The sequence below is a fragment of the Saccostrea cucullata genome, unplaced genomic scaffold (assembly GCF_032062105.1).
Source record: "Saccostrea cucullata isolate Sc308-1 unplaced genomic scaffold, CSIRO_AGI_Scuc_v1 ctg1492, whole genome shotgun sequence".
Taxonomy (NCBI): Eukaryota; Metazoa; Mollusca; class Bivalvia; order Ostreida; family Ostreidae; genus Saccostrea; species Saccostrea cuccullata.
In genome coordinates this window covers 30,132-53,106 of record NW_026939828.1, presented here as the reverse complement: position 1 = coordinate 53,106, position 22,975 = coordinate 30,132, and the positions used below count along the sequence as shown (strand labels likewise).

The 22,975-nt window shown below is 32.9% G+C and overlaps 1 protein-coding gene and 1 long non-coding RNA gene across 2 annotated transcripts; one reads left to right on the top strand and one right to left on the bottom strand.

Annotated features, from left to right (window-relative positions):
- The first annotated feature begins 257 nt into the window (after positions 1–257).
- LOC134254077 (uncharacterized) lies at positions 258–22,227 on the top strand. The gene is made up of 5 exons (XM_062736641.1): positions 258–331; positions 17,744–19,180; positions 19,711–19,865; positions 20,071–20,181; positions 21,506–22,227. Exons 2-5 carry the CDS (start codon positions 17,760–17,762, stop codon positions 22,225–22,227), a joined length of 2,409 nt encoding a protein of 802 aa, XP_062592625.1. The 5' UTR covers positions 258–331; positions 17,744–17,759.
- LOC134254081 (uncharacterized) lies at positions 4,548–6,364 on the bottom strand. The gene is made up of 3 exons (XR_009989246.1): positions 6,314–6,364; positions 5,936–6,024; positions 4,548–4,768 (listed from the first exon to the last, which is right to left on the bottom strand). It is a non-coding gene; the product is annotated as an uncharacterized LOC134254081 (long non-coding RNA).
- Positions 22,228–22,975: the final 748 nt, after the last annotated feature.

The window sequence follows — 22,975 nt, the reverse complement described above, 5'->3', positions numbered from 1 at the left end:
TATTTCTTTGTTTATCGACATGAACTGACGGCCTATGTGGTTAGTAGAATTGCGTACATTAAAAAACATTTTAATATTCTTCATAAACTGGTGTTTTCCAAATCAGAAATACCCCGTTTAAAATGGATGACTGCATTAAATGCGTTATACTTTATCGATGAAGGAAGACATATGTTTACATGAATATAATTTTGTCACGTGATTGCATTATTGATGTTCTAAAAATTCATTAATGTAGGAAGTGTATATCTTAGTGACAGCACTACAGGTGAAAATTCAAGAGCGTATTGAGGCTTGGATTTGTATTAACGAAGCGGCGTTAATTTATCAGGTAAAAAATACTATCAGTATCATATAAGAATACTCCTTTTCTTGAATTGGGTCCTACAATGTACTTTAAATTTTATATATCAGGCAATTTGAAAAAAGATATGTATATTACCAAGCCCTTGGGGCATGTTGTACTCCGCGGCTCACAGGTGGTTGAGTCATGGCATTGATCTGAACCCCCCCACCCCCAGCGATAATTGTTTTATTATATGGTGTTTTATCATATGATTCGATTCAATTCTTTATTTCTTTATGCCATATGGCACATCAGACAATTACATGTATTATAAACAAGGTATACATATATATTCAAATCTTTCAGATATAATAAATGTTTACATACATATTATAGGCTACAATTTAATTGTGTGTAATATCTGTTGCTTACGACTGCCAGTGTAACAATAGTGAGAGGGATTTGCGATTTGCATTATTAACATTTCAATATAGTTTTAAAAGGATGTATTCGCTTTAACAAAAGAATTGACCTATAGGAGAGAACAATTTCCCGGAAAAAACGACATTTAAAAATCAATCTTTATTTGTTGTTTTCTACCGTATATATGTCTAAATTTTTCAAATTTGTATTTGATACCTCAAATTTATTATTTACAACTTTACAATAAACCTCCAAAGTTGACCGAAACACCATTTTGTCCATAAAAGCATTGATTTTTGCATGAATTTTGGCCTCGAAGTCCTTCAGGGCAGGCCTGCCCCTAAATAAAATTGTGATATTTTGATAGGTTAGGATGTAAGGAATAAATTAAGATTAGGTTTTTTTAGGGGCACCCCTGCCCTGGGGTCAAAATTCACAAAAAACCTACAAAAAATAAGGAAACCTGCAGGCATGTTCATGAAGCTATCTTAGGACTATGGTGTGTCCTAAGAACGTCTTAGGAAATGTCCTAGTCTTAAGTCAGTTTCTCGAAGCTTTCCTAAATTTAAGAACTTTCCTAAGTTTTTCCTAACTTTAGGACAGCATAATACCTGTCCTAAGATCATCCTAACTTAAAGTTTGTTTTGATGCTTTTGATTTTGGACATTGCAAGTATCAGCGGTAATTTCTTGTTTCTCAGCAGTCCGTGTATGAGCTGATGATTTACACAAATAATTAAACAAGAAGTGTTACCCATAGGCCTCTTTTCATATATGCTAAAAATTTCGCACGTGCTGTTCCGGATATTACCTAATACAAATTTTGGATATTATCATAATGAATATTTTCGGTATTGGTTGGAGAAATATAATACAACGCTCCTCGGGCGACGAAGTGGGGGGGGGGGGGGGCTTTTATTGTCAGTCGATCTGCCATTGCGTATCAAATACAAAGTAATTGAAGACAAATAAGGTTATTTAAATGAGGGTAATGTTGGAATGAAAAAAGGGCTATGAAAGAAGTTGAAACCTAGACCCCGCCCTCTCTCTCTCTCTCTCTCTCTCTCTCTCTCTCTCTCTCTCTCTCTCTCTCTCTCCAAAATAGGATTTTCTAGTTTGGACAATATTCTTTCCCTTTTTTGATTGTCTAGTTTTCTCAGGTAAGTTAAATTTTTTCTCGCCCCCCCCCCCCATTTCATGACCGTTGTAATGTGACTGTCAAAGACATTCATCACAAACGTTGTATTATGACCGCCACCCCACCCCTTCTTATGTTTAAAATGTCATAATACATTGTACGAATATAGAAACAAATACCCCCTCTTTCATATGCTAATGATTGGTCTATAGATACAGATACAGTACAACCTATGATCATTCTAACATGACTTTTTTGCGATATACATATTCGTCATTTATCAAAACTTCCATCATAGATTAATACCAATAAACTTGTCTTCGGAAAATAAGGAGGGGCCAGCCATCCACCCCCTATTATGAGACAATGAAGCTATCGACATGTTCTTATTTTTTTATTAACCGGTTGGGAGAACATACAAAATTAAAAAAAATTGTCATTCAAATATTTAAACTGTTGAGAGTTTTATTATTCAAGAATAAAATGTTGGCTTTAAACTAGTGTTTTCCCTGATTTAATACTTTTTTTAGTGTCCTACAAAATTCATTTTACTTTCAATCAGCTTATTTATCAAAAAAATTAAGTAAACTTTTATAAAACTTCATAACATAATCATCATCAAGGTAGATCACTCAGAGGTTATTATTTTTTAAACTATAAATCTTAATTACAATTTGTTTGTTACAATACGATTTACAAGCGGTATTAAATATGTTATAATATCAAATAAAAAAAAAAAAAAAAATGCAAACATTAAAATATACTGAGGTCACATGGACATATAAATGGATTTCCTTTTCTAATGTTACATGTATGTAATTTCTTTCCCGTAAATTGTCTCCAAAATTACACATTTATCGATAAATGTTTAAGAAAAAATTGTTCATTGTAAGTTAGGATGTCCTAACTTAAGATGTTCCTAAGTCACCGTCGAGATACATCTTATGCACACCTCCCAACCTTATTAATATTCAGGGTCATGAACCCAAGGGAGCATTCATTTTCTCTAAACAAGGAAAGACAACTCATGATTTATATATGGTATAGTCAGCTTCTTTTATCAATTTATATATATTTAAATTGGGATAAAATTGCCATTGGGGGAAAAGAAAAAAATAATGTGAGATATATATATTTTATTCCACAAAGATCACTTCTGGTCAATTTTTATATTGAATAAGTAAAACATTAACACACAGTGTATTTTCAGTATGAAATACTGCATAGATATATGAATGTGTTCATTAATTTCTGTTTAATAAATACAGGTAAATTGATTTTCAAGTATACCTGATTTCACATAAGCTACATATCTGCAGCTACTAGTACATGTAAATATTTCTGAAAGGTATCTATCTACATAATTACATTCCGTTATCATTTTTTTTCTGTTAACTGAATTTAGCTGCAGATCTGTAGCTCTCCGAAAAAATATATTGATAGACCGGAGAGCTACAGTGCCACCAATTGAAAAAACTGTATATTTATTGCGCACAAAAAAGTGCGCTCGGTTCTTGATTAATTCGTCATTCTCACCTCAATTGCAAAAATAGAATATTTCAAAAAATTCCTTTCTCCTCCATCAAGTACTCGCGTAGTTAACATCTGAACGAAGCATATTGGACCGAATTATCTTGGAAACCAAAATGGCAGTATAAATAAGCGAAATTTTCGATGATTACAATATCAGGGTCAGGAGGACTATTAACAACAATTATGAGGAATGTTTGGTCGTGGAAACAGTGAAAGAATATGTTAGGAACACACGGTTAGTAATATTTTGAGATTACAGATTTAAAAACATGGAGAAATAAATCGAGATCCGAGCGCACTTTTTTGTGCGCAATAAATATACAGTTTTTTCAATGGGTGGCACTGTAGCTCTCCGGTCTATCAATATATTTTTTCGGAGAGCTACAGATCTGCAGCTAAACTGAATTCAACAAAAATAATTTAAACTGATATGCACACCATTTATATATCATATTGAAAAAAAAAGAAGACAAAGTCAACAAATAGCATGCAATCATGTTTGTATTTACAAGAAATTTACTAAGCACTACATGTAGACAGACAATGGAATGTTCAACAACAAATAAGTTGTATATTACAGGCATATGTTATAATAAATATTATGCTGTTTAAAAAAAAAGAAGGAAAAAATTATAAATCAATATTTAGATACCCTTCACAAGATCTCCAAGTTTTGACTATTTTGTTAATAAACAAAATTAAGTGCACATGTATTAAAATTCTAAATATTTTTTCTTCTTACTGAAAAAAATTAAAGTTCCATTTTTTAAAGAATATCAACCTTATAATAAACCTTATAATAAAATTCATAGTAAAAATTTCTAAGTGTTTCTTTCTGTACTGATCTGGTTTAAAATACATGTGTAATTAAAATATGTAAAATATATACAAATGTAGTTTAAGTATGCAATACCAGTGAGAGCTACATGTAGCTATTACCTCCCTTTTTTGCAAACATTTTTTCTTTACTCTAATTGAATTAAAAACATCAGTCTTATCTTATTATTTTGTAACCTATGAAGTCACCTGCATGGCACAGTCAGACATAGAGATGAGACTGTATATACAGAGGTCCTGTGTTGCAGTAGGTGCTAGCTTCAAAAAGATCCCTCATTGCTCAATTAGTCATGTGTGCCAAGTATAAAGGACAAAAGTTACAGCTCTCCACTGGCAAATGTTGACATCCCCATATGAGTGAAAAATTCTCAAGAAGAATGTTAAACAATGTACAAATAAACAATAAACTATAGAGTCTTTGAATATGCAAATTCTTTTTTTTTTTTGAGAAAGGGATCCTCAAATTATGTTTAAATATGGTTCATAAGAGTAGAAAAGTACTGTATCATCCCAGCTAGTCTTCATGAATTTAGCAATTATTTGTTATATGGCCTGAAAAATAAAAAATGTTAATGCATTAACATAAATTTAAAGTATATGATTGATATTTTTATAATTCATCATAAATTAATTGAATCAATAAATCAACAATCTTGAAAAGCTTATGGGACTGCTGAAAAAATTGAGATATTCAAGAGATTCATGGTAATTAGATGTCGTTCAAGGGACTTTAAAATGACTTTGATATCTCAGTGTGTTCATGATATCACTCAGTGTCAAAGAAATATACCAAAGTTCAAACAGAGTATATAAAATTCATATACATGTATGCCATTTACAGTTGCTAATTCAATTAATCTATCATTGTTCATTAATAATCTGCATGAGAAAGAAATATGCTCAAAATGAGCAAAGTAAATTAACAAAAGTAAATCATATGCAATTCAAAGTGTTTGCAAATCATTCATTCAATCTGTAATAGTGGCATGAAAGTCAACATACCCTAGGTAGTCAAAGTTGTTTGATTTTAATATACTGTTGTTTAACTGTACTTATTCAGACTGCACTGTATTCATTTGTTTTCCAACAGTGCACGTTTTTCACATTATCTGACATCCATCATTTACTATCATGATGAGCTCGAGAGTTATGCCCCTTTTCTATAACCCCAAAATATTGCTTTCTTTCTGAAAATTGTATCTTTTTGACCTTACATAGATATCAAATAAAGTCTCCATAAAACAGGAATTTAAATTATGAAAACTTATATTATTTTTATCTCTACTTAACTTAAAAACCAAGAAATAAACAAAATGATTTTCAAATATTTACATAGGACTTTCTAGATAAAGATTCTGTTTCTAATTATGGCACATCCATTACCCTTGATTCTGTACTAGGATGTATTCGTTCAAAAAATATGATGTATTGTGACCCTGATAATCTTGAATAGATTTCATAATAAAAGGCTTCAGCCTTAAATATTCCAGAATAAAACTTTGATCCCCCACTGTGGACCCACCCTACCCTATAGCTACATGTATATGATCTGAACAAATCTAAATCTGCTCTTAACTATCTCAGAGTGACTTATCATGACCTGCCTATTCTTGAAAAGAATTAAGATTAATTTTTTTGTCTGGATTACTATTGTTCTCTCTATTTTATTGTTGTACTCTATTTACATCAATAACATATCATCACCAGTAATCAACATACCTTCTCTTTGGACTTGACATCCTTTCCTAGATTCCTCATGTTCCTGTGGTTGAAGCTTTCATCAGATAATTTGTTTTGTTACAACTGAACTACAAATATGATTAATAATTTTTAATACAATCCTCTAGATTTAATTAATCCAAATAAAATACAAGCATTTGCAATTATGTGAGAAAAAACTGAATGAAAAATACTGACAAATATCAATGCACTACATGCGAATCAGAGAAATATGTAATGCAATCATTTACAGTTTGCATAATATGCTGATTTATGTATCACCATATTTTTCAGTTCAATAAATTGTTTGCTGAAACAGACAACAAACTGTATTTATAAATTCTCTTTTAATGGATTTTCTTCTGCCTTTGAACTTACATGTACTGTTATGCAGCATGAAGTGAGAATTCTTTGACCCATTCTTTATTATTAAAGTATCTGCTGAAAATAGAACAGAATGTGATTAAATCTTTTGAGAATTAAACAAAAACAAAAATCACTGATGCATGATTTTCAATTATATTGACCCTTTTCTCTCTTTCTCTCTCTCTCTCTCTCTCTCTCTCTCTCTCTCTCTCTCTCTGTGTAACTATATATAACTTTACACAGGATTCTTTTATACATTGATATACATGTACATGTAGATATTTGAGTACTTGGGCATGCTTAATATTTTTTCTTTGTTTACTCCAACCAGCATGGTCAGAATGATAATAATTAAATAATAATGTTGCAAATTAAATATGTTATTAATTTATCCTTACAGTTACATATACAATACTCACAGTCAAACCTTGAACTTGCACGTCACTGTCTTTAGAGTATATCCTGCAAGAAACATTCATTGCAAATTATAATTGAATTGATTTGATTTTCTTTTTTGTATTTGCTTTTTTTGTTTTATTTTAATGAAAAAAACAAACAGTGAGCAGTGAAAGAAAACTATTTTTAGCGTGGGCCTACAATGATTTCACATTTGTGCTTAATCATATACATATTCTAAATTCAATAATGTTTGTTTATTACCTTACAGGGTCAATTGTGTTATTTTTGTCATACCTGGAGATGGCTGTTCAAAATGTACTCTAACCTGCAATAGACAAACAAAAAAGAAATTACTTTTCATTTAACACATTGAAATAATTAAACAATATGTATATAAATTAAATACATGTATTCTTACAAACAAAAATGCAAAACATCAATGTTAATTATCTTAAGCAATATCTTTTCATTACACAGATTGATGCATGCATGTAATTTATTATACCCCCCACTTGAAAAGCGGGAGGGTATGTTAAGTAAGCGGTATGTCCGTCGGTCTGTTATGCTTTGGTGTACCCATCTCTTATCCGTTAATTCCTCTCAAACAACTGAGTGATATTTGACGACTTTTACAGAATCTTTATTACATATTTCAATTGTGCATCTTCTATTTTATTTTATGATCTGCCACATATTTGGGTTTCCCATAGCAAAACATGGACACATTCAGTATATTCATATGAGAAGTGGTGGGTATCATTCAGTGTCAGAGCTCTGATGATTGCTCACAACACCTTTAGTTTTATAATATTTATACTATCTCATTAGCTACTTTTAGATAGGCAATAAACTTTTAAAAGGGAAAATAGTGGTACACATAGAAATATTTAAAAATTTTCATAAACTGCACATGTGAAAGATTGATTGTATGTTGTTTATTAATTATGTTCCTCTCAAGAAATTTTCACTCATATGGAGACACCACCACTTGCCCATGGAGGGCTACGATTTTTTCCTATGCTCGGCACTGAGGGCCTTTGACATGTTTGAGCAGGAAGGGATCTTTTTTGTGCAAGGACCTACAGTGACATGGGGCCTCAGTTTATAAGGTCTCATCGAAGGACCGGTCTCCATGTCCCACAGTGGGATTCGAACTCGCGACATAAGGATCGACTCCTTCCTTCCCGACTCTAGAGCAGACCCTCTTATCACTGCGCCACACGGGCGACAACTGCATATGTGAAGTTTCATACCTGATATATACACAAGTATGTAAGAACTGCATTGACATCATTCTATGATATTACACATATTACATGTAAATTAGAAAAGTAACAACCAAATTTTGATCAGTAGGCTCTAGTGAAAACTGCATGATTGATATAAACAGCTGACACTATTAAAACTGCAAACAAATGTAAACAAACCTTTAATCCTTTATCCAGGTACACGTGTATATGTGTAGAGGAAATTCGGAAGAACTTTTTGTGCATACAAACGGGTACGGATAGAATTAAATTTTAGTCTCTTGGTATTTAAAAAAAACACATATGGTTCTCACAAATCACTGGGTATTGATAAGTAAGAATAATGACTTTTATATGCGTAACTCTGCATATGCATGCATAGTAAACTACCATACAAGTTGGAACGAACTATAGCACACCTCTTCAACAGTTCAATTTAAGACATGTTATTAACAGCATTTTACAAACATGCTCTAAATTATATTAGCCATTTTCTGCAACAGGTAATCGAAAAAATAAATAAAATTCTACTTACGAGTGTTTTTGTTACTAAATCAATGTATGGTGTGGGTTAATCTCGACTGACACGACTACTCCCTTTCACGTGGAAACATGTTTACAAAATCGAGAGGTGCTGTTTTGACACTTAAAAGAGCAATAGCACTTGACAGAATAAGAAATTGCAAACCTACTTTCACTTTTCAGGTAAAGAAACGTTTGTTTTTCAACTTTTTGCAATTTAAAAAATTTATAAATCGTGATAACATAAAGTTTTACCTCTTTTTTCATGTTGAATTTCTCTCTCGATTTTCACCTGTAGCATGTTGGTCTCGCTGAATTCTCGCGAGGAGAGCTGTTCGGGCGTTTACGGAATTTGTTCATATTTTATTACATTTATCTCCGAATTCTTCCGAATTATGCTAATGAGGTTAGGAGGTGTGTTATGATATGTCCTAAGTTGATCTTAGGATGTTCCTAAGTTTCTTCCTAAGTCATATCTTAGGAATAGTCTTAGGACAAATCTTAGGAAAGTTTCATGAACATGCCTGCTGATTTTCATCACCTGCTTGAAATTTATGCCACTTTAATATTGTTATAGTCAGACTAGCTCAGTTGATAGAAGCGCTGACTTTTGCACCTTGGACACTTTCTTTTTAAAGTCGGGGGTTCGAATCCACCTGGTACAACACTTTTAAATTTCGCCTTTTTAAAGACTACTTAGATTTTTTATATAGATTTGTGTATTTTTCCTTCAATTATCTATCCTTTATGCATGCCCATTCTTGATATATAAGAAACACTAAAAGAGATATCAAATCGTAACAATCAAACAAATGTACAGTTCTCAGTCAGGCGGAACGAACCTCAGTATAAGCACACTTTCTTCGAGGACAAGAATAACTCACTCTGTGTTCCTCAATACAGGTATTCTTGGCAGCATTGAGCTGCGATGAATTTCAATTGTATATATTCCTCATAATTAAATCACATTGATTTTGGCTACATATTTCAGTAAATGCACTCCCTTGGATTTCATTTAGGCCAGGCCTATATAATTTGTACACATTAATGGCATGTTTTATTATATTTATATCCACGGATAAATAGCCTAGACATGAAAACAGAATTTCAGAGACAGTAGACACTACCTTTATGAACCATGAGAAGTAAAGACAAATATCAGTTAGTACATATGGGGATTACAAACTCAGAAAATGAATGAAAGGGTTCCTCCTACCTCTACTAACTGAAATAAAAATTCAGGAAAAACAAATTATTATATGTATTTAGCCTAATGTCATTAACCGGAACGGAAATCGACAAGCTTTTTGTAGGGAAAAAAACCAAGCCCGGTCCTATAGGTGCAGGCATGTTTACGAAACTTTCCTAAGATTGTTCATAAGAAATTTCCTAAGATATATCTTAAGAAAATCTTAGGATCATCGTAAGATTATCTTAAGGTGTTTTTCAAAGCTATCTTATGATCATCCTAAGATAAGACGTCTTAAATCATTATGACATAGAAATACTCTAAACTTTTAACCATTGTCAAGGATAAGAGAGTTGCAATTTTTTGCTATATTTTTTTTATTTTTTATTTTATTTATTCAATTTGACAAAAACCACATGTGGCGCAAGTCATACATACAGTAAACAAATATAAAATATATAGTCACATAGATTTTCTTATATTACATGCATCACGTATGAAGTTACAAATATTTCTTGTAGAATTAACATCTGCTGGATTAAGAATTTCATAAGATATACATGTATTATTAAAAAGTGTACAAAATTCATTTCTTAGTTGTTTATATAGAGGACATACAAATAAAAATATAATGCTACACGTTATGTCATCATTATGGAAATATTTAAAAGAGTATAAATTAAAAAAAAGGAATTTGAGTTTCTATTTAATTTATAAATATGAATTATTTATTTTTAATTATTAATCATATAAATTCGACGATATACTGTAACATTGGCTACATTTAAAATCAAACAGAGTGCCATTTGATCATTCAGAATTCTTGAAAGATGAAAAGTGTGCCAATTTACATGAATGAAACGGAATGCAGCGAAAAAATCGGAAGGAAGTAGGCAAATCTGGAGGAGCCCTCTCCCCCCAAAGACTAAATCATTGGTTTCCCGGAAAAACCCATTTAAACTCTCTCTCTCTCTCGATTTTCCTAAGTTAAGACGTCTTAAAATCATTATGACAGAGAAAAAACTCTCTCTCTCTCTCTCTGATAGGTTAAGATTAATTGATTGTATATTATTTAACGTCCCTCTCGAGAATCTTTGACTCATATGGAGAGGCCACCAATTGCTGGTGGAGAGCTACAAATTGTGTTCTATTCTCGATACTTAGGGCCATTGAGCAATGAGGGATCTTTTTCGTGCCACCACCAACTGCGACACGGGACCTCATTTTATACAATTTCATCCGAAGGACCGGTCTCCATGTCCCACAGTGGGATTCGAACAAGACTGAGATGTAAGGATCAACTCCTTACACCGCAACTCTCTCAGGTTAAGTGAGATTAAATTTTATTCTGTTTACAGGTTACATCTTACTATGCACGTTGTGCATCTGCGTGAGGCACTGGATGTCATAAGAATTCTAACCATGGATATTCTTGGGAAGAAATGCATACAGGCATGTAATTGAACATGGGCGAAGGGAAGTCCAAACATACTCTTTACATTGAGCCATTGAAAATGTTCATTGAAAGATCGCCCCTTCCCCCTTTTTGTGTTGTATAGTAAAATAAGGGTAATCTAGTAGTGTATGAGTAAAATTTGGCACAGAAAAAAGTTGGAACCTAGCCCCCCTCCTCCCCAGCACGAAATAAGATTTTTGCACATGCACCTGATGTAACTTGTTTTTCTTTTAATAAAAAAATATACCCCTACCTAAAAATAAATTATTATTCGGTAGGGTTATATTTTTTTTATTTAAAGAAAAATAAAGTAACGTCAGGTGTCTGTGGATTTTCGAGCTACAAAATTTTCGAGGTCAAGTTTTTTTTTAAATGTAAGTTAGATTGTTTTTCTATGTTGGTTGGATTCTTATTCTGCCCCCTTCCCCCTTTCAAAATCGATGCTACGTCCGCGTCATGTGTAAATGCAGTACATCAATAACTGTGTAATAATTCAACATCTGTAGAAACCACCTGATAGATACACAATACAAAAAAACCATGCTTTTTTAGATAGCGTTGAGGCATCGGGGGGAGGAGGGCTTAAAGAAATAAATACCTCTTTTAAAGGAAATAGTGCGCAATATCATTAATCAGTCGAACTGTAAATATTTTTTTTTTTTTTTTTTTTTTTTTTATTCAAGAAGTGACATGTAAAGTTACATAAGTTTTTTAGTCACATTCACACACACATTCACACTTCCCCTCTGAATTTAAACAAGAATGAAATATAAAATATATAAAATTCGAGAAATATTTAAAGTTGGTGTTTAAATAAGTGTTTATAACTCAAAAATATTTATCCATTCTGACCAATTTTTATCAAAATTGTTCATTGTAAAATTTTTAATTGATATACATTTTTCTACTTTGTACTTAAGAGTTAAATGATGTAGCAGCCCAGTAATCATAGGTATTTTATTCTGCTTTAAACAAGAAAAGATATATTGCTTTGTATATAAAATAATGAAATTTATCACCCTATTATGATAAGAAAATGGCGTTTCACCTAAAATAATATTGCATATGTTAAATCCAACTCTTTTAGAAGTTTTTGTAAATATGTGCATGCTAAGATTGCTCCATAATGAAGAAATTTTTGTACAATTTAAAAATATATGTTGTATTGTTTCTATATCCTGTTTACAAAAGGTACAATGTTCATCAGATAAAATACTTATTTTCTTCAAATAATATTTCACCATTGCTGAATTAATGCTTTGATCTTTGGTATTTGAACATTGTAGTTTAAATCAATAATTTTATCTAGTTCTACTGAAAAATTAATTCCAAGTAAATTGAAAGTTGTACAACCCCATTCAAGTTTCCAACGAGAATGATGGAAAACTTGATTAGAGAATTTTTTTGAACCTATCCAAACAATTATAGTTTTTGAGCTGTTAATTTTAAGTCCTGTAAACTTTGAGAAAAAATCAATTGTATCTAATGCTGCAAAAAGTGATTTAGGTGAACCGTCAAGGGCAAGCCAGGTATCATCTGCATATTGGGATATTTTATGTTCTGTTTTGTTAATAACAATTCCTTTAATACTTTGATTTTGTTTTATCATAATTGCAAGAATTTCTGCACAAAGAAGAAACAGATAAGGTGCCAAGGGATCTCCCTGACGACATCCTCTTTGGATATAAAACTGTTCGGATAAAAATCCACATTGAAGCACTGACGCACAAAATTTTGTATTTAGAATTTTTACCCATTCAATAATGTTTTTACCAAACCCCAAAAATTCTAATACTTTATACACAAAGGTCCAGGATATTGAATCAAAAGCTTTTTCGAAGTCTATAAGTACAAGCAATCCCGGTATATTTCTAGATTCAGTGTAATCCATAAGATCATAAAGAAATCTGGTATTTTCACCTATATATATTTTCCTTTTAAAAATCCAAGTTGAGTATTTGATATGATACTGTCCAGGGTGGATCTTATTCTATGACTAATACAACCTGATAAAAGTTTATAAAACACATTTAAAAGTGTGATAGGTCGCCAGTTTTTCAAAAATTCTCTTGGCTTATCACCTTTTGGTAAGCATGTAATTAACCCTAATCTTTGAGAAATGGGAAGTTCTTTCCTCTGAAATATGTCATTTATGGCAAGTACTATAAAATGTTTTAAATCTGACCAAAAAAAATTAAAAATTCTGCGGTAAAGCCATCGCTTCCGGGTGACTTATTGTTTTTCATGTTTTTTAACACCTCTAAGACTTCACTTTCCAAAATTTTTCCCTCAAGTGTATTGGCAATATGGTTTTCAAGTTTTGGAACCTCAGTAACTGTTATAATTTCTGCAAGATCTATGTCGAGAAGTTCTGCATCTACAGAAGTATAGAGAGATTTGTAATACATCCTGATTTTATTTAAAATTTCTGACTGATTGTAAATAGTTTCATTTTCCTCTGTTTTAATCTTTTTGATAATCTTATTCAAATAATTACGGGATTCTAATTTACAAAAATATTGAGATGGTTTTTCTCCATATTCAACCCATCTGGCTCGAGATCTTATGATGTGACCTTGTAACTTTTCTTTTCTTAAATTCTCAAGATCTGTTTTTTTCTCCTCTATTAAATGTAGATTTAATGTTCCGATATTCTCTGCCTCTAATTTTTCTATTTGTGCAATTAACAAGGCTTCTTCTTTATTTTTTTCTTTCTTTCTATATGATGAATATGAAATAGTAATGCCTCTAATCTCCATTAGAAGGACTTCAAAAAATGTACTGTTATCCATATTTTCTATAAGCACTTTATTCTTTTCGTATTTGTTTCTAACAGATTTTATTGTTTCTTTCACTTTGGTAACGTATGTTTTGTCTACAAGTAAAGAGTTATTAAATTTCCAGACACCTTTCCCTTTCTTAAAGGTATTGAATTTTATATCGAGAACCACTGATGAGTGGTCAGATCTGTACCCTGGTTTAATTACTAAATTTTCAACCAAGTTGCACATATTTTCAGAAATTAAAATATAATCTAATCGTCCTTGTTTTATTGGATTTTTCTTTCGCCATGTAAATATTTTTAAATTTGGATTCAAAACCCTAAAGTAGTCTATTATTTGTAAGTCATTCATAATTTCTAAAAGTTTTTCTCTTGCCTTTGGATTGTTAATGTTACAATAATTTTCTGTATCTATTGAAGGGTCAAGAGCCAGATTAAAATCACCACATAAAATAAAGTAATCATTATCAAATTCTAAAAATGTCTCTCTTACTAATTCATAAAACTCTGGATTGTCAGAATTTGGTCCATATATATTAATTAAAGTAACTTTATTATCCTCGATTGTCATATCGAGAGCTAATAAATTACCATAATCGTCCTGTTTCTCCCTGTGAATATGAAATTCAAAATTGTTATTAAAGAGAATGCATACCCCTCTAGAGTTTGACTTGTACGAATTAAAAATACATTTATATCCCCATTGTGTTTCAATATAAGGTTCTATTTCTTTAGTAAAGTGAGTATCTTGCAAACACAGAATTGAAAAACCTTTTTTCTTATAATAATTTAAAACATCCTGTCTCTTGGTACCTGTTGCCAAGCCTTGACAATTCACCGTTGCTAGTTTTATTGAGCTACTTATTTAGTTTGTACTGTTTTAGAAAAAAGCAATAAAGAGACTCGAATATGAAAATGAAAACACCATCTTTCTGAATAATGAAAACACATAATGATATTAAAAAAAACAGGGGGACATACACACACACTCACCGACACACTTACACAAAAAGTAAACATGATCTGAATTTACCGAATATCGAGCCCGATCTCACAGTCAAAATGTGATATTTTCGCAAAGTCCACTCCGCTGCATATTTGAGTAATTATTTAGTACCCTTTCAATTTTTCAGACACGTTGTCTAAAATGTCAAATTTGTATCGATTTCCTTCTTCGTCGTGTGCAAACACTTTTCCATTAAAATACCATGCACCATGAATTCGCGGATCATTGTTCAAGTCGCGCACCAGTTTAGCGTTCAATTGTGTTAGGTGATCGTGCATGGTGAAGATCTTTTGAAGATTTTTGTCAGCTCTGTTTTTGATTACCATGATCTTGATGTCGGTGTTTCGAAATTTTGCGATCACAGGTCGTGGTCCTCTTCCATCTCCTCCGGGAATCCGATGGATCGCCAGGACATCTGCGGGGTCAAGGTCAACGTTCACCGCTTCCTTGAGTGTCGCACATAGCCTTTGTTTAAGATTTTCATTTTTCTCCTCTGCCCAATTCATAAATTTTATGTTAGATTTTTGAGAATACTGCTGGTTTTGATTAGCGAGGGTGATTGCAGACCCTGCAATAGATTCACATGTCTGCAGTTGTTTCTTCAAGTCCCTCAATTCCCTTGCCTGTACACTTAGTTTTTCTCTAAGAGTGTCAAAATCAAGATTAAATCCATCAGAAATCTCTTTCGTTTGTGTTTGGAATTCTTTATGTGTTCTCTCTATTTTCTCCTCGAATTCTTCCTTAACTTTGTTTTTAATACCCTTTTCGAAATCTTCTTTCATTTCTGAAATTATTTCCTTTTTTATTTCACCTTTCAGTTCATTTTTCATTTCGAGCAAAATCTCTGAAACTATAAGTTTTACATCCGATTTCTTAACCATAGATTCTCTAATCTCAGTGAGACTGTCCTGAATTTGTTTAAGATCGTAAGTAATATCGTGATGTTCTGATTGACTATCGTCTTGATTGAGGGAGTGATCGCCGCTACTTGTTCTTGGTTTTTTCACTGCAGCTTTCTCAGAAACAACGGATTTTCTTATAGACATAGGTGCAGCTTTTAAATCTAGCTGCACAAATTTTTTTGGTTTTATTTGTTCTTTGTCTGGTGTTTTTTTGTTAGATCCCGCTTTATCCGAAGGCATCGTGAGTGAATGCGTGAGTGAATACGTGTTCACAATGAAGACAATGAAGAATGTCGTAGATTTAAACAGCACACTTCTTACGCTACACTAAGCCCAAAGTTAATGCAAAACTCACCAATATTGAATAATAAACTCCTTTCCACAGAATTAAACACACTTAACACCATATAGAAACAAGGTTTAGGAAATAAACAGCGGAGCCCAAAATTTTTCGTCAGTCACAGACCATCACGTGACCGGAACTGTAAATATTACATTTGTTTTGATAAACACATCAATACGTCTTATCAAACATTTTATTTAACGAAATCTATATATTACAGTGGTATACAATTTTTACAGCTGTCGTTAACGGTCCCGACATACTAGTAATCAGTCTTTCGAATTCTTCCTATATCTCTTAATACTCAATCACGTCTGATACGACGATTTCGTCGAGCCAGCAACAACATGGACACAGGTATTTCTACTTACGATAGACTTAAGATATGTCTAAAGCTGTCGTAACTTTATGATAATTCTTAAGAACTTTCGTAAGTTACGATACTTTCGAAAACCCCACTTAGTCTTAAGAATTGTCGTAAGTGTATCTTAAGACGTTTCTTAGTCCTAAGATAGCTTCGTAAACATGCCTGCAGATCCCTATTTATAATGAAGTGATCCTTTGATAACGAGAGGTTTCATTTGATAGAAACAGAACATTCGTTCAAAAGTTTGATACGAATGAGTCACTGATAGAGTTTAGTGTTACATTTATGTTGCACTTGTATCTAGTCTAGAAAAAAAAATAAAAAAAAATTCAAGCACTTTTCTTCTAAGTTATCTTAGTATATGAATAAGAGCAATGACCATAAGAAGTACTAGACAAGAGGCCCACGGACCACATCTCTCACATGAGCTTTGACCATGCTATTCTTATCCAAATTCCTCCTTGTAATACCTATTGTGGCCCCACCCAACCCACGGGGGTCAAGATACACAAGGTTTCTTTTTTGTTTCATCAATAAAATGTTATTCAAGTCTCTCCGAAAGATGCTCCCTTGTATTTTTAGACCTCAGTGGACCCTTGCTGACTGATCAGTTATTTAGTTCAAGGTGTTTCTAAAAATGTTTTAAAATGGTTTTTACTTAAAACATAAGAAAGCGAGTTCTTATCTGGCATTTCCTAAAAAGAGAAAAAATCACAAAAACGTTCGAAGCCTAATAATTTAAAAAAAAATAAATTTATATAAAAAATGGTGTTACCTTCCATAAATAAAATTTCGAAGCATCAGTGAGACAATTAAGGTAACAGAAAAATTCATCCAGTGGATGACTTAAGAATGATTGGGAATTGAAATATGATAAAACTTTTTACATACCTATCAGGCTCATAGCAATGGTTTTAAAGAGGGTACCTCTCTAAAAATATCTGACGAGCAAATAAAAAATACATATACATGTATAATCTGTTCAAACTTGAAAATTTGTTCTCATGGAAGGGGTTTTTTGTTTGTTTTTTTTTAATCCCTAGATTTATCGGTGCTTGGCCTTACAGTAACGAAAAGTGGGAGAACCAGTATCTAAATAAAGATTTACTACTAGTATTAAAAAAAACTATTCAGAAAAATGGATGTCTCTGACCCCTTCCCTCCCGCTTTTTTACGGGGCCTGACTTTAGTGCTGTAAATAGTAATTTTTTTTATTTTGATACTTGCAGTTGAAAGAGTGCAATAATGTCAGAATTATTGAATATCAACTTTGGTGTGGATCTTATTCAGGCATCTAAAGCTGAATATGACTTTCTAAAAGAGGTCCAAAGTTTGGAATACCTTAAAAAAGAATCTGTGCTGCGATATTCCATTTACAGATACGAAAATCTTTGGCTCCCACTTGTTGCTTCCCAAAATGAAAGCACCTTACAGCCTGAGTATTTACATCCACCAGTTGACATAGAATGGGTGTGGCACTGTCATATGCTAGCACCTCACAAGTATGCAGAGGATTGCATGTCGCTGTTTGGAAGAGTCCTTGATCATTCTGTTATGAAGTCACCTACTGGGAAACATCTTACAGAAAAGATTTGGTCCTGGGCTTATCCAGGTGAAAATTTTGAGCTTAGCCAAGAGATAAGGAACGGAAAGGTATCTCCTACAATAATAGAATATAAGTCACTTTTCACTTTTGATCTGTTGGCAGCTGTTCGTCGACAACAGGATTTCTATTATAATATCCATCTGCCACATTACAAAGATGACAAATTTCTCAGGGATGCCTACGTACGATATAAATTTTACTTGAATCTTAAAAAGATACATCCAAAGGAATTCTTGGTGCCCTGCTATGACATTGATTTGATTTGGCACACTCATCAACTTCATCCAATTGATTATGCAAGAGTGACGAAATCTCTGCTTGGTCGTATCCTTATTCATGATGACACAGTGACCGACAGAAGTCCAGGATCCAAACTTTCGGTGTCTGATGAAAATACAAGAAAGCTATGGTTGGAAACTTACCACGAACAATTTTCTAAATTTGGTGCTATGTACAGGGGCGATTCTCCAAGGGGTAAACTTTATCACCTTACAAAGCAAGACATTGACAGAATTTGTGCACGAAGAGCTCTTGTCACTTTTCATGAAATAAAAATCACGTCAACAAACGCCAAAAATTATAAAAAGATCAAGTTGAAAGTATTCAAAACAGATTCTGTATCAAAGAAATCTACTCTGATTAAAAAATTGACAGGAAAAGTAGGTAATATGACGTGGGGTCAGCAGGATATGTTTTCATTCGGCCCCTGTGATTTAACACTTGATTTTGGGCTCGAAACAAGAAACAGCATAATTGGCGGAAGATCCAAATCCATAGGAGGGTTTCAAGAACGATTTGGTCTTCATCTCGTCCGACCAGAATTACAGGAAGGTGGTGAATTTCAGTTTGAAAGGGACATGCAAGTAGTGAGCACATTGTCCTCAGCAAAATGTTTTGTCAGGGGGTCTTTCTTACGGCCCATTCTAGACGACATTATACTTTCTTTGGAGCCTGGGGTTTACGAAGAGGTTAACATGCCTACAAATGTAGAACAACTTTGGGGTCCTGTTCCCTTGCCAAAGTCTGACACAGAAAATTTATGTCAGGTGGCTTCTCACAAGTAAGGCATTCAAAAGCGTATACATTACATGAAAACAATTTTCTTGAACGATTTGATTACTTTCCTGTGCATTTTTTGCTTGTATCATTTCAAAAATTTATTCGGTTTAATTTTCATTTTCCACATGATTTCTGAATTGCCGAGGTGCCCCATATCGTATTTAAAAGTCCGCAGTATTGGAAGAAACTACTTCCATAGCCGGGGCACCTTGGTATCCAATTTCTCAAATAAAGTTCCCTTTTAGTTGATTTCCAATGGAAACTGACAAGCTTTGGGTCTCTTGAAATGTAATTTCTAAGTTATAAACATGAAAACCCAAATTCAGTGAACAAAGCGAATCGTGAAATGGCAAAATATGGACCCCTGAAATACAATAGGTGTGTCTAGGTTAAGAAACGAGAATTGAGAATATCCTGGTACGAACAGCACAGGTTATAAAGCCTATTTGATTCGAACAATTTATTTTTTTATTTTTACAACGTGCAATAATTGCAATTTTGAATATCTGTCATTTATGTTTAATTTTATAGGCTGAGAGACCAGAATGGAAACATTGCGTTTACTTGTCGTTTTATACACAGCGTAAACGTTATGACGTCAGTTGTTCATGTGTTCTATAATGACGAAATGGCTGCAGTTGCACATATTATCGGTTCTGATCAACTACCATTAAGAAATCAAGTAGGTTTCAATTAAATTTGAAAAATCTTATCAAAAAGATGATTCAAGCTTTTTTTTTGAGTTTTCACAAAATATTTTTACTTCCAATTATTTTTAAAGGATGCTACATACAAAGACGCACATTTTAGTATCATTATGATAAGTAAACTGCATAATTTATTTATCCAGAAAATATCATACTTTTCTTTAACCAAATGTCTCATAGGTAGGACCGGAAAATATTTGGTTAGAACCAAGTTCTGGTGAAAGAGCGATTGTCATCAAAACCGAGGAGGGAGATTCTCTAATTCTCGTGGGAAAGTGGGTCGAATTTTTAAGAGGTAATATAAGGTAATATATTTATATAAACAATGAAAAGAAAAATCAAAATTCACAAGACTTGAATAGTCATTTTAACAGTTAGCGCTCTCTATCTTTTTATGGCTTTATATACTCACAGTCAATAGGAACGCAACACCCTAATTTTAGGGTGAAAATTAGATACGGGTTATAACTATTTACCAAAAAAAGTAAGGACATCATCTACTTTGCCAAATCAGTTATTTAACGGTTGAATGAATTTCTTTCCATTACCGGAAGTTGCTTTTTAGCCATCTTAAGAGAATTCAAAATTTTGCATTTTTAATAAAATTTTAACAATATTTTGGGTTTTCAAGGTTTTGAAGCTGTTAATCATAAGTATTTTACTAAAATCCCGGGGAAAAATCCTTCTTTCTTTACCGGATGTGATGCCTATATTTCCTCAAAATGACTGATTTTCATTGCTGATGCTGGAAATTCTCAAATTAAAGAGAAAAAAAAGAGCTGCAGATGCAAATGAACACTATATAACGACTCATCAGGCTCATGTATCTCAATAGCATAAATGACAGTTTCTACCGGAAGTTCAAGAGTTGCTACACTACGCCAAGTTAGAGAAAATTCGACCGCAGTATCTGAAAAACATGCATTTAAAAATGCCCAAGAATATTAATTTCGCTCAGATGAAGACATTAATAAACCTAATGCATGGTAGAAATCGGGCTGCATTTGCTGTATATGGCGGACTAGCACGTTTTAATTAAAAGGTCGGAAGGGGGGATGTTTTAAGAGTTACCGGGTATTTGTTTCTTTCTAAGGTCTAAAAATAACATTTAATGTTTAAATGAAGCATCAATTTTTTTGTATATTTACTTTTTGCCTAAATATATTCATTTTTACTGTTATCATTAAACTTTGGAAGGTAACACATAACTCTTAAAACATCCACTAACTGCTATCAGTCATTTTGAGGAAATTTAGGCATCACATCCGGTAAAGAAAGAAGGATTTTTTCCCGGGATTTTTGTACAATTATTATGACTAACAGCTTCAAAATCTTGAGAACCCAAAATATTGTTAAAATTTTATTGAAAATGCAAAATTTTGAATTCTGTTAAGAGTGCTAAAAAGCAACTTCCGGTAATGGAAAGAAATTCATTCAACCTTAAATAACTGATTTGGCAAAGTAAATGATGTCCTAACTTTTTTGGTACATACCGGTAGTTATAACCCGTATATAATTTTCACCCTAAAATTAGGGTGTTGCGTTTCTAGTGACTGTGAGTATATTTAATAGTTACAAATATTATATAAACAGAGAGAGAGAGTTGTATATCTTTTCAGGCAGAAGAGGAGTTCCGGGAAATCCAGGCCATCTGCTGGTAAAAGTTTATAGAGTGGGTCATGAAGGTCCTCTCCAAAAGCAACTTATTAATCTTTCTCATTCACAATACATACCAGTAGAGTTTGAAGGATTGAAGTTAGATTTCAAGAAAGGTCTAATCACTTGCAGCAGAATAGCGGCTGGACAAGTTCTGAACTACGTTGCCCTGTCATTTTCTATTGCTCTTCTCCATGTACTCTGTGTGCCGCGTCCTTCTGACTGGCGACCTGGAATGTCTCTAGAACCGAGAGTAACATCAAGAGGAGGACGAATAATTCAAAGATTTCCGGATGAGGATATATCATTCATGCTGGCAGCTGGTCTTCTATATCTAACACCCTCAAATCACTACATGTATCATACATATGGTGCTAATGTTTGTGCTGGATGTGGATCTGGGGGCATCGTATGTGATAGTACTGGTGTAGGATTTGAGCAAGGGCAATGTGTTATTGATTCAGATGGAGGTGATTTTAGTGGCGGAGGTGATGTTGGTGGTGATGGTGATGTTGGTGGTGGTGGATGTGATGGAGTTGGTGGCTGCGGAGGCTGCGGTGGTTGTGGGGGTGGAGGCGGTGGCGGTGGTGGATATAGTGGAGGAATAGGATTCAGTGTAACTGCTGGATTCGGTGGTGGATGTGGATGTGATGGTGGTGGATGTGGTGGTGGTGGTCCATGCTAATGATTTTATTCATTTTATTTTTATTTTGAAAATTATGTGTCTGAAATAAAAATAAGTTTATTGCTCTCAAAATAAGTTTATTGCTCTCTTTTTAATGAAGAAGGAAATCCAAGCTAGGAAATGAGAGGAAATAATTTGGGAGGAGGTACAAAAGATTGAAGAAGCTAGAAGAGTGCTAGAGAAGGAATTAAAAAATTAAACGATACTATTCAAGAAGGATACGAAGAACTCGAATAATTTGAAGTTCAAATGATACATGGCGAAGAGAGCGACAATCAGCTGAAAAAAAAAATAGTATCATGAATGTAGATATCAATGATTATGAAATACAAACACAAAATCCTCGACTAGGAGGTGGAAACAGCTGAAAAGGATTTATTACGTTTTCTCTTTTTATTGGGGGGGGGTTAAATTTTTTTAATCTTAAACCTGTTTCAGATTTTTCAATAGACGTGTAAAATTTCTACCTTGTTAGCGGTTTCTTTGAACATTCATCAATTAAAAGTTGCAATCCCAAAATAAATTAATTTAAACTCTACACAAATGTTAGTTGTTGCATTTGAAGAATTTGCATATACACGTCAATTTTCTTCATAATAAAATTGATCAAGTTGAAATGGAAGGTGCTTTGTTGCAACCACTATTGAAATAACAGCCACTACTGAAATAATTATATCAATAGTGGTTGAGAGTGCATTTCAATAGCAGACATAGTTACTAACCACTATACAACCACTATTGAAATAAT

Coding starts and splice junctions, on each gene's coding strand:
- LOC134254077 (XM_062736641.1), top strand. CDS start 17,760: ATGTCAGAATTATTGAATATCAACTTTGGTGTGGATCTTATTCAGGCA. Junction 19,181..19,710: donor TGTCAGGTGGCTTCTCACAA/GTAAGGCATTCA, acceptor TTAATTTTATAG/GCTGAGAGACCAGAATGGAA. Junction 20,182..21,505: donor GTGGGTCGAATTTTTAAGAG/GTAATATAAGGT, acceptor ATATCTTTTCAG/GCAGAAGAGGAGTTCCGGGA.